This window comes from Crocodylus porosus, unplaced genomic scaffold (genome assembly GCF_001723895.1).
Source record: "Crocodylus porosus isolate Cpor-Errol unplaced genomic scaffold, CroPor_comp1, whole genome shotgun sequence".
NCBI lineage: Eukaryota > Metazoa > Chordata > Crocodylia > Crocodylidae > Crocodylus > Crocodylus porosus.
This window is the reverse complement of record NW_017728886.1, coordinates 252934979-252946979: the sequence shown is the minus strand read 5'-3', so window position 1 is coordinate 252946979 and position 12001 is coordinate 252934979. Positions and strand designations below refer to the sequence as shown.

General features: G+C 44.9%; 1 protein-coding gene across 12 annotated transcripts in view; it reads left to right on the top strand.

Moving 5' to 3' along the window:
• The window catches only part of MTSS1 (MTSS1, I-BAR domain containing), a 164560-nt gene that overhangs the window by 125588 nt on the left and 26971 nt on the right, over positions 1 to 12001 (top strand). For 7 of the 12 annotated variants that reach the window (XM_019552633.1, XM_019552663.1, XM_019552656.1 and 4 more), the window contains exon 7: positions 6032 to 6043. The exons of the other annotated variants lie outside the window; for them this stretch is intronic. In XM_019552633.1, the coding sequence (XP_019408178.1) occupies positions 6032 to 6043 (12 nt within the window). The remainder of the gene's footprint in view (positions 1 to 6031; positions 6044 to 12001) is intronic. 12 annotated transcript variants of the gene reach the window in all.

Below are 12001 nucleotides of genomic sequence, written 5' to 3'. Positions count from 1 at the left end.
TAAGTGTGCTGCTGGTTACTACTGCCCAAGTGCAGCACCCTGCACTTGTCAGTATTGAAATGCATCCTGTTTATGTCAGCCCACCCCTGTAACCTATCCAGGTCTTGCTGCAGTCTTTCCCTCCCTTCTAGTGTGCTCTCCTTACCCCACCCCAAATTTTGGTATCATCAGGAAATTTAAACAAGTTGCTTTTCACCCCGTCGTCCAAATCGCTGATAAAAAGATTGAACAGCGCGGGCCCAAGGACCGAGCCCTGGGGGACTCCGCTACCCACTTCTCCCCAGGTTGAATATGACCCGTCCACCACTACCCTCTGAGTACGACCCTTCAGCCAGTCTGCAATCCATCTGACTGTGTAGGCATCAATGCCACAGTCGCCTAGTTTTTTAATGAGGATGGGGTGGGTGATGGTGTCAAAGGCCTTACTGAAGTCTAGAAAGACTACGTCCACAGCGACACCTGCATGCATTGCCTTTGTGACCTGATCATAAAAGGCAATCAGGTTGGTCTGACATGACTGCCCCTAATGAAACCGTGCTGGTTGCCCTTGAGCATCATCCCTGAAGCTGGCACATCTTAATGTCATCAGCAAATTTGAACACGGTGCTTTTTACCCTCTCCTACTTCATCTCTCCTACTTCACTTTGGATGCCTACAGATTGTTAGAGGCCTTGCTGTAACTCATGGCGCTTTACACAAAGCACCATGAATTAAAGCTCTCCTCCTTCCCTGCCTCTCAACCCAACAGACCTTCACCTGTTGGATTGGGGAAGGGAGCAGGGAGGAGGGGATGGCTAGAGCCTGCCTGCACTGGTCCTGGCCAGCAGGCAAGGAGGCTGGCAAACAATCCCTTACCGCACCCATTGGCCTGTCTGCATTAGAGGGAGCAGCACGGAGCGGCCGACTGCTTTGCCTGACTAGAGCTGGGGGGATGTTTGGAACGAAACCCTGTCAGCTTGGCACCCCGCCATATCCCACCCAGGGTAGCTGGAGTGTTCCCCGAGGGGTGATTGGACTCTGTTTGACCCCACCCCCCTCCAGCTCTTGCCAGGCCAAGCCCAGCTGGTTGCTTTATGCTGCTCCTTCCCCTGCTGACAGTGTTGGGGAGGGGCTGGGGAGAAGAGCAGTTTGGCAGCCCAATGTAAAAAATTAGCTCTGGAGGGAATACACGTTCTCTAAGGTGCTCTGCTTTAGAGCACCTTCATCTAATACCTCATTTGACCAGGGTTAATTTTTCAAGGTTGGCCATCGAACCAATGTTCTCTATAGCTGTGCACGTGTGTTACGTCACCGGTAGAGAACGCTTTCAGGGGCCCGATTTTACATGAAAACTGTAACTTGTGTAAGCACTGTTAATGTCCTGGATTCAAGCAAAAGTATCTCTTCCTTCCTTCTGTTTCCTGTGATGTTCCTAGCATGTTTGTGCTCTAGCAATAAATAACAAGATTATCTTCTACCAGCTCCACCTAGAACAGGGGTAACTTTGGGCAGAGGGCCATTTGCTGAGTTATGGCAAGCTGTCGAGGAACACATAACAGGCAGCCCAGGGCAGATGAATATTAATTTTCTAAATTTTTTAGGGGCCCCACAGGCTGGATAGACTGGCCTGGTGGGCTGCATCTGGTCTCTGGGCTGCATTTTGCCCATTCCTGACCTAAAATGTTTTTTAATGACCTTAATGCTTTAGTGATGGGAGGACAAGGTAATGTTGACATCTGGATTTGATTACACTTTAAGATATGGTTTGCTATCAAAATATTTGCAACATTTCTGCCACATGAACTGGAAAGTGGCCATCTGGTTTTAGATAAAAGTATAAGGGCAGCTTTAGATGTAGGGATTTCTAGGATAAGCTGCTGTCCATCCCACAGACATGACTACTTCACCTCCATCTGTTGAAATCCAGAAAGCTCTGAATGCATTTGGGCTCATCTCCTCTCTTATGAATTGCTTAGGCTATAACTTTATCTGATTCCTTGTGACAGCACTGAAACTCAATTTTTGACTCTCTAGGTCTGTAATTAGAAAGTATACTTTAGGTGTGTTTTGTTTTGTTTTTTAATCGCAATCAGAATGTTTTGAGAGGGGTGTATGTGTGTGTTTTTTAATAGGGATAAAATGAAAGGAAAATATAAGTGCTAGAACTCTAAATAAGTAAAATCAGTGATTTTTGGATTCCTTTTTCTTCCAAGTTAGCCAAATGATATTTGGCAAAACGACAGGTCTTTTATGGAAATGAAGGGATTGAAAATTTCTTGATGAATCTTGAGTAGGTTCACCACGGTCTTTTCTTGTGGTTTCTTTATGAAAACTTGAGGACGTAGTTTTCAACTTGGGGTCCACAGACTATGTCTGTAGGGTCCACGAAAGATGGCTGATCAATCAAAAGTAAGCAAATGCTCACACTTACGATTCAAGGGGGTCCACACCTCCATTTGAAATTTTTCAGGGGTTCACAAATGAAAAAACTTGAAAGCAACTGAAGTAAGGCCATAAGCAGACACTCTCAGGCTTTTTATTGATATAAATGTATGCAGTTGATTACAGAGGACCAAATTACACGTCCCAGCTTTCAAATTGTTCTCCACTTTCTTTTGAACTCGTGGCCAGTCAGCCTTGGTATATGCAGAACACCTCTGGTTACCCTTCTGCTTATCTGTTATAGGATTGAGGCCTTGGGGACAAATCCTTTGCTCTTAGAAATGGTCAGAGATGGTCTAACTTCAGTAGAGTTGTGATTAGTTTGTACCAGCTGAGGATCTGTGCTTGTGTATATGTAATTGTCCTGTCTCCCTTGGTTATAACCATTTTGGGGACAGTAAAGCATTTACCATTGTAAGAGACTCTTTGTAGCTATAATCAAATCTTGCTTTTTTAAAATATTAAATTGTTAGCTATTTTGACTATAACCTGGAAAACAAAAAAATTAATTTCCATGTTTCCTGCTATGCTGAACAGATCTCATTGTGATCTGGAACTTGAGTCCCCAAGCCTTCTCTTCCAGATTCTTTGTGCAGCATTGTTTTAGTGCAAGGCTTAGAGGGACTGCATGGCAAAGTGGTGAAGTCCAAAGGGCCTCATCAGAGACTTGCTCTCTCCTACTTGGGTGTATATGTTGTGTAGGTGTGTTGTTGGTGGGGGGAGAGAGCGGGGAAGAATGCCACTCACCGCATCCCTACCCTGTATAAACAAAACTTTCAAGGGTTTAAAAGTGTATTTATGGAAAATGGGATTTTTTTGGATCTAAATGAGTAGACCTTGTACGAGGGGCTGTGAGCTTCATGGAGTCCCTAATTCCCAGTGTGCCCACACTTAACAGGGGCAGGGCTTAATCACGCCTCAGTCGCTCCACAGCAACTGGTCCCATTACCCTGCATCAATTAAAACTAAGCCAAGGCAATTCAGTTTTGCTTCATTCAGGGTATGGACAGGTGTCCAGTTAGCACTAAGAATTTCCAGTACCATGAAAAATGTGGCAAGCAGCGTGCTATACAGGTGTTGCAGCCTGTTGGCTGGAGAGCTGCACAGGTGGGTGAGGAGCAGTGTTTGGGAGTGAGATGGGTAGGTGAGGGTGGGGTTGTGGGGGCTAGGGAGGGGTGTTGACAGCACAGGACTGGGGCCCAGGGCAGAGCCACAATCCAATCCACTGCCCGTGGGTCCCATGGGCAGAACTGTTAGGGAGCAGATTGCAGCTCAGCCCTGGTCTCAGCCTCACGTTGTCACTGCCCCAAGGTCCCAGCCCTGGACACAGGTCCTTGCTCAGTGTGCCCTGCCTCTGCAGCTCCCAGCCAGTCTTCGTGGAGACCTCGGGATTGTGGGGTGATGACGGTGTCAGGCAGGGCAGAGCTGCAATGTGCCCCTGCACATCCCTGCCTGCAGAACTCGGACTTTGTCCCACACCGCCATGTTCCCGGGTTCCCCAATTAAACTGCCTGGGAGCTGCATGGACAGGCGAGGAGCTGCATCTAGGGCCAGGATTGTGGGGCAGGGACAACACGGGGCTGGGGCCAGGGCAGAGCTGTGATCTGCTCCTTGCACGTTCCTGCTGCAGAACTGGTGTGGAGGCAGCAGATCGCAGCTTGGCCCCATGTTTTCGCCTCCCCAAGATCCCAGGGTCTCCCTGGCCCCACCTGCCCAGCCTCGACCTCATGCCAGTCAAGCGTTCTGCTCCTGGTGGTGGATGCAAGGTGGATAGGTTGGGGTGCCTGGGCAGAGGGGCTGGATCCAGCAGCAGCAGCAGCTGGAAGGAGCTGCTACTGCCAGGGCTACTGGAAAAGAGTCCGGCCACTGCACCACCCCAGCCAGGCTGCATGTGCCATGCCCTGGGCGAGTGGGTCCAAGGGACCCTCCATGGGCCAGATCTGGCCTGTGGGGCCATATTTTCCCTACCTCTGCCTTAGATTCAGTCTCGGCACTGCCTTTTGTAGTAACACAGCAGTTTTTCAGTAAACTAATAAAATCAGTTTAGTAGCTTCCAGTGCTTCCCCCACCCCCTTCTTATTTTTGCTTGGGTAAGGTCCAAAGTTAAGCATATTTTTGTTAGCTGATTTTTGGATGATGTTTTCATTTTGAATAATTGGCACAGCTGTAAAAAATGTAAAGTATGGCTGTTGCTGTGTACACGTTATACTGAAGAGAGAAGAATAAATTAGATTCTTGTATGCTCCAGTTTGATAGGAGTTGGGGATAGATACCTAAGTGAACAGATGAGCATTTAAGTACCCTTCAGTCAGTTTTGTGTGACCATCATGAAGAGCTGGCGTTAAACTCTAGCTGGCGTTGCATACTCTAGAATGTGCGTGCTAGGATATTTTCTGTTAAACTACCTTTGGAGTGATTTAACTGCAACTCCACCCTGAGCATGGGATTGCAGATGGGGCTCATGGTTACCAGGGACTGGAGCATGTGATGCTAAAGTAGGAGTAATAACTCTTGGGAATTGTAACACTTTAAGGAAAAATCTTGATATAGACAAAGCCATGGTCTCTCTGAATGTTGCATTACTCACGACCCTGCCATGTACGTTCCACTGTATACAAGATAAGAGGAAGGTATCTGGCAAATCATTGGCAAGAAACCTTGTTTGGATTTATCGGTTCTAGTTTTCAGAGGGATTTACTGTATTTTCTTGCATACAACACACGTTACAATATTATATAGACCTTGGTTTTTAAAAGGCAGAAGGATGATGGAAAATATCTTTCCTTGTAGCAAGGAGCTGAGTAGCAGCTAAGGAGCAGGGTTGGGTCACTGTTCTGCCTATGGATTGCTGCATGTTTGACTTCTTCATCCAGGAAGCAGCAGAACCTGCTTTTACTGTATTCTTGCATATAATCCACACTCCAGTTTCCAATAGCTGGTCTTTAAGAAAACGGTGTATGTTTCATGTTAGAAAATGACATGCTCTTCTGGAGGATTTTTAAGGATAGTAGAAAACTTAGGGCAAAAGTTCTCATGGTAAGGACCTTGTTGTGTGTCTCAGCTGATTGGACGACTAGTTTAATAAAGCTGCAAGAGAGCCTTCTACAGTGCCCTTAGTACGTGAGCACAATTTACAAAGCCCTGAGCTACTGTTCCCTGTGTGTCTACTGTTTTAAATGGAGGGTCAGGGAGAGTGGAAGATGGAAAGACATCTACCTTGTTCCAGTGTGTCAAGTAAATGAGTTTGACATTTCAGTATATATATTGTGTAACTTCCACAGGGACAAGCTCCCACATTCTTCCTAGGAAGAGCGAGTTGAACAGAGTTCATCTTTTATAAATTGCAAAATGAACTTTAAATCCTTTAAAAATAAAATGACTAGGCATGTAACTGGGAGCTTGTTTTGTTGATGAATTGCTGTAACTCGATACTAGAAATCTGCCTTGATAAACTGCATGGAAATAATCAACATAGCCTGCTCTGCACTGACTCGGTGCTGATATTGATGTGTTAACACTAGGAATGCTGCAACACCAGTTTGACTTCAATTTTCCTTTTTGTGTCAATTTTGTATCCTGCAATTTCTCATCATGCGCACCTTCCCGACAGCTGAGGCTCTGGGTAAGTCTGTGCTGTGCTGTACCCCTGGTGGCTGGTTTATTGTAGCCCTTGCTGTAGCCTCTGGTTGTCTGGTCTCTGCTAGTGGCCTAGACTTTAATTCCTAATCAAAGTAATGCCTGTTCTCAGTGATCTCAAAACCCAACAACCAATCTAAGATCTTCTTTTCTTTGCATTTCACTGGAGCATTGGAAAAGAAGGAAGCAGATCTATAATGTGAGACAGAAACTGCAGGTTTATTTTAGAAAGGGATTAACAAGCACTAGTAAAATCAGGCCATGGCTGTAAGAAAAGTTGCTCTGAAGAAACGGTATATCATCAGACTCGTGTTCAAATTGAATTTATTCCATATTGAAAGTAAAGTCTAGAGCTTGAAGTCCTTTAATGTTGTTTATGTACACCTGTGATCCAAGTCTCCCCCTCCCCCCACTACTTTTTCTAATAATTTTTTGAAACTCGCATGCACCTTTTATGATTAACAGCAAATTATGTGTAAATAGCTATACTGGAAAAGGGTGGAAATTAGATTCTTAATTCTTTTTCCCTTTGTTGCTTGATTTGAGTGTTGAATCGGAGGCAATTTCAATCGCCAAATTGGAAATTGAAAAGAGTTGCCTTGAGTCCTTTTGTGTTCAGCTAATGTCTTAAGCTTCAGTCTGTTTTTCCTTGTTGAAATTGTGCTTTATTCTCGGGCTAATTGAAATCTGCAAGTTTTTCAATGACTTTGAGCTGTCCTTGTAAAAGCAAATAGCAATTTTACAGTATTAGGGGCCAATCCAACTCCTTTTGAAGCTACTGGAAAGATTCCCATTGATTTTAGTGGGAGTTGGATGTGAAAATTGCTTTTGAAGTTAGCAAGAGCAGCAGCAAAAATGTCTTTCTCCATGGTGAGCAAGTGGAAAGCAGTGTTTCTGATGGAAGGGCTTCTCCACTTAGATTCTCCATCTCAGTGGCACATGCCTCTGCACAGACATATGGCAGAAAGGTGCATTCTGGCCTAATTCATATTTTTTTTCAAAGCAACAGGGTTCTGGATGTTTTCAGAAATGGGGCTGGGGATTGGTTCAGCTATTGGGCTTCTCAGGATTTTGTTCTGTAAGGGACTGCAGGCATTCCTTAGAGAATTTGGAGATGGATTTTGCAGTCTAACTTAACCTACTGGTTTTTATTCCTCAATTCCAAAAATAGTTGGTATAATACATTGACCATAATGCTGTAATGGGCTTATATAGTCTAACAAAGAACAAATACTTACTAGGTTTCCACCTGTCCAAAACATTGTGTTCTCAGGCTGTGTTTTTATTTCCAGACTAGACCAAGGGTGCTCAACCCTCTGGCCTGTGGGCCAGACCCACTGCACTGTCACCTGATCTGAAGGGCTCCCCACATGTTTGCGGGAAGCCCCTGGGATGTGGCCCTGCACTCTAGGTCAGGCATGCAGTGTGCTGTGGGGGCCCCCAAGCTGTGGGACCAGGTGGAGGCAGTGCAGGGTGCCTGGATCCTGATCTTGCCACGTGGGGTCCCATCTGGCCCACAGATGGGCTCAACACCCCTCATCTGGCACACAGGGCCAGAAGTTTGAACACCACTGGAATAGACTGTGATGGTTGTTGACTCTTGTGTAGTACTTGTACCAGCTAGTGTACTAGGAAGTTAGGTTGACACACCGTTTCAGAAGAGACGGTTAGGGGAAAGTGCGGGTGATGGAGGGAGGGAGATGCTTAGCCACTGAACAAGCATTTTCTGAGCGGTCTAAGGTCTGTTTTTGTGTAATGAATTGAGTTAAAATACAATTTTAAAATTCTAGGTGGGCACCTGAAAGAGATGGGGAGAGCAGGCTACACACATGTAATGAAAAGCATAATTGAAGAGAGAGATCTATATAAACTTACTGCATTATACATATTTCATTATCAAGCTGGTTAGTACTAGCCATAAACTTACTGTTCAGACTTAAATACCGATTGCATTTTGAAATAATTGTATAGTTGAAAGCTGTTCTTATTTACAGTGCATCATAAATGGCCTGCATGAAAGTCATTTGGAAACTAGGTCATCTCTAACATCTCCCTTTCATGAAACTTTCACTGTAAAAGATAGAGGCAGACAAAACTCTTGGTTTAGAGGTGATCTTTTTTTTATTAGACCAACTAAACAGTAGCAAAAAAAAATTCTTTCTTTGCAAGCTTTCGGGTCCAAACACCCTGCGTCAAGCTGAGGAGGATTCAAGATCATAAAAGTTCTCCCAGGTAGAAAAGAAACTTTACCTTGCACAGGGGAGGTAAAGGATGGTGAGGTTTCCTTGGGCTTCAAAGTCCATTTGTGAAAAAGTTGCTCTATGAATGTGCAGATTAGGCAGGGACAAAGCTCATGGCTTCATTCATAAACTTCATTGCTAAACAGGAAATGAGCAAAATTCACCTCCCTGCCAGATATCTGACACCTTCAGGGAAGAAACCTGCTGGAGCTTTGTCCCTGCCTAATCTCCCTATTCACAGAGCAACTTCCTATCTCTGCTTTTTAGACCAACACAGCTACAAGCTTTATCCCTGAAACATTGTAAAAGAGAGGCATTTGACTTGGGTCCATCAGCACATAGTTCACATGGACAGCTGTAAAATTTAATGGTTTCATGCATGTTGATCATTGCAAGCTCTTCCAGGACTGAGGTAGCATATAAAGACTGTCCTATGGGTAGCAGTGGATTTATGTTAATATTGATGGGAGGCAGCTGAGTAGCTGTGATGAGCTCTATGAACCATGTGTTAAAAGTGTACCTGTCTATGTCAGTGAGCAAGTCCCACCACTGCCAGAAACCTGTCTTTTTCCTATCAGCAGGGAGGAGTCGGGACAGGGTTTCTCATCCCCTGTCTATGTTCCAGTTACAACAGCAGCAAAGATCAGTTTTGAGACGTGAATGAGAGTTTCTCCTTTTTAAGTAGGTGCCCTTGTGTTCTTCCGTAGGTCCTCACCTAATGTACTTCATTTTCATCAGTGACTGGGACCATTCCATACTGGAGACCCGCCAGAGAGCTGTTCCTCTGTCAGGCTGTTGAGTCCAATCCCCAGCTGATGCAGGAACATCCCATACGGTGCAAGCTTCCTGGTTTTTTCCTAATAGGTCCATTTACCCACAGTGATTTTTGCTGCCTCCTTCTGTCTTGGTTTAGGAAAACACCTTCTATGTTCCTAGGCAAATTATTCGTTGTTTCCCCATTTTCTGGGATGCTTATTATGCTGTACAAAGATGCAAGGAAAAGGGCAGGTACAAATTAATGGGAGGGTATAAATTACAATATAAAGGAAAAATGGTCTCATAAGGTGCCTTTAGACGTGCGGGGACACTGCTCTGATGCGCTGTAATTACAGCACCTTCGAGCAGACTCGATTTAATCCAAGTCTTCATGACTAATCATGGCTGCTAGAGCATACATATTGGCATGCTCCAGCAGTCTCTGCATCTCGTGTATTCACTGTCTCCACACTTAAAAGCACCCCCACTGCTATTTTTAACTAAAGCTTGTCAATGAGTTTTAGTTAAAGTGCCCCCACTGCCATTTTGAAGCACAGGATGTTGACTACATGAGATGCTGCAGGTGCTTTAATTAGAGTGGCTCTCAGAGTCACTCTAATTAAAGTGCTGCCCCCCCCCCCCCGAGCATGTGTAAAGATGCCCTTAAGGTCTTATATTTGTGTAAAACAAACAAACAAACAAAAAAACATCTTTACCAATATTGTCACTCCAGTGTAATTTCACTGAATTTCTTCTCCCCGCAGTATGAGAATTTTTACGACGTGGAAGTATATCCAGATGTTTCACCTAAGATTTCTGTGCTGGAAAGAATTATTTGTTCATATTCCTTACTGATGCTTCCCTTAAGGTCACAAGCAAAAAATAGTTCTGTTGATTTGTCAGGAAGGCAATAAACAATTTGAAACTTCCCTAATGACTCGGAAGGGAAAAGCCTCAATTTGATTCATAGTGGTTGAAAATTAGATGCGACATGTGCCCAGTTCCTGACTTTTTTTTTTTTTTTTTTGTTTGAGTTGACATTTGACAGCTCCTTCGTGTAAGTAATAATAGTGAATTCAGGTTAGTCAAGGCAATAGGTGGGGAGTAAGCGGTGGTCTGCCGTTTAATAGTGTGACTTTGGAGTTGTTCTGATCTGATACTTTAATGCATCAGGAGTACAATGTAAGTGCAGCACTGTTTGTTCCTTAGGCTAGGGACAGACATTCAAAAAGCCTGAGCCTGAATTGATTGAATTTTTCAGGTTAGTATAACCTGGCTAGGCTGAACTAGTTTGTAACCACACAGATACCTCCTTTGGACTGAAGAAATGCAGGCGTATGCTTGCAGTGGCTCAGGCTAGAAGCTGGTGGTAATGGGGGGGTACTAGAGCAGACCTCCTATTGCTTCTGTAGTGCTGAGCTGAGGGGGGAGTGGGGGTGTGGCCAGACCCTGGCAGGATGCTCTGATTGCCCCCTCCTGCTCTTGACCAGTCCAGCAGGGAGTTGCTAATGGAACATTTATAAGCCCATCAGCAAAACAAGTCTCTCATTAGTTCAAGCTCTTCTTAAACAGCTTTTTCCAAGGAAGGAATGGAGGGACATTACCAGCTGACTTGTTACTTAGCTCCAGAAAGCCCTAAGCGGACACTGTCCTGTCTGCCTTACACAGACACCTCTCAGCATAAGCTAGCATACCACATGCTGCCTATGGTCTGTGATGCGGTCGAGGGGAATGGGTAAATCCCTGCTTGAGTTGGGAGGCAGGGGGCACAGGGAATCCAGGTAGACACTGCTGTGCCTGCTGTCTCTGCCAGAGCTCCAGCCAGGGAGCAGAGGGGTAAGGTGAGCCCAGGTCTCTTGCATCCCTGGGCGGGGCTCTCTACTTCAGACATCTGGGATGCTGGGGGAGTCTGGCTTATCTTAAACCAGGAAGGAGTCTGGGACAGACATTGCATAAAACGCTTTGACCCAAATCAGTTAAGTCTGATACTACATTCAACCAGGTTTATCTCAGACTGGTTTCAGCCATTTTCAAACTGATTTATGTGTACTGAATATCTGTTCTGTTACAGGTTTAAACCAGTTTCTGATCATTTAAATTGGTTTATATGTAATATCTGTCCCTAGCCTTATTGAAGAACCAGCTTTGAGTCCTACAGAGGACTCATTCCCTAGGAAAGGACCAAGAACATCATGCCTTGGAGTGTAGGTTGTGCATTGCCCTGAAGACTAGCTTAGTAGCTTCTGCATTGTGGCTCACTGAACAGAGGTTGGTACAGATTTCCTGTCCAAAGAATGGCTGAGAGTCCCTGTGGACTTGGTAGGTTACATAAAGGAACAAAACAAACTTTGTAAAAGCATAGGTGGTGCCCAAAAGTTGTGGGAGGCTACAGAAATGTGCTGCAGGGATTTAGGCAAAATGAAATGGCCTGATTCTGGTCGTGGTTATTTCAAGGAAATCAAAGGATCTGTCCTAGTATAAAATGGTACCCCAGGTAGTTAGCATTATTCCTTGGTCTTTCAGTTTCACCTGCTGTATCAGTAGATCCCTCTGACATTGTGAGTGTATCTTTTACATCAATAAATATTAGGGCTGTCAATTTAATTGCAGTTAATGTACATGATTAACATGGTAACTGGTTCTTGTGTTAATTTTTTTTTAATGCATTAAGCACACACTTGTCTTTGGAGCCTGCTTCTGGGCTCTGCTTCAGGCTGCCCAGTGGGGCAGCAGTGGCAGTGCAGAGGACCGCAGGGCAGCCTGGGTGCAGGCTCCAGGTGAGTGGGTGGGGGGACATGCACAGACCACATGAGCACAGTTTCATAGTAGCTAGAGCCAGAAGGGACCTAGGTAGATCATCTAGTCCGACCCCCTGACTTGGCAGGAAAGAGCACCGGGGTCAGATGACCCCGGCAAGGTGCTCATCTAACTTCCTTTTAAAAATCCCC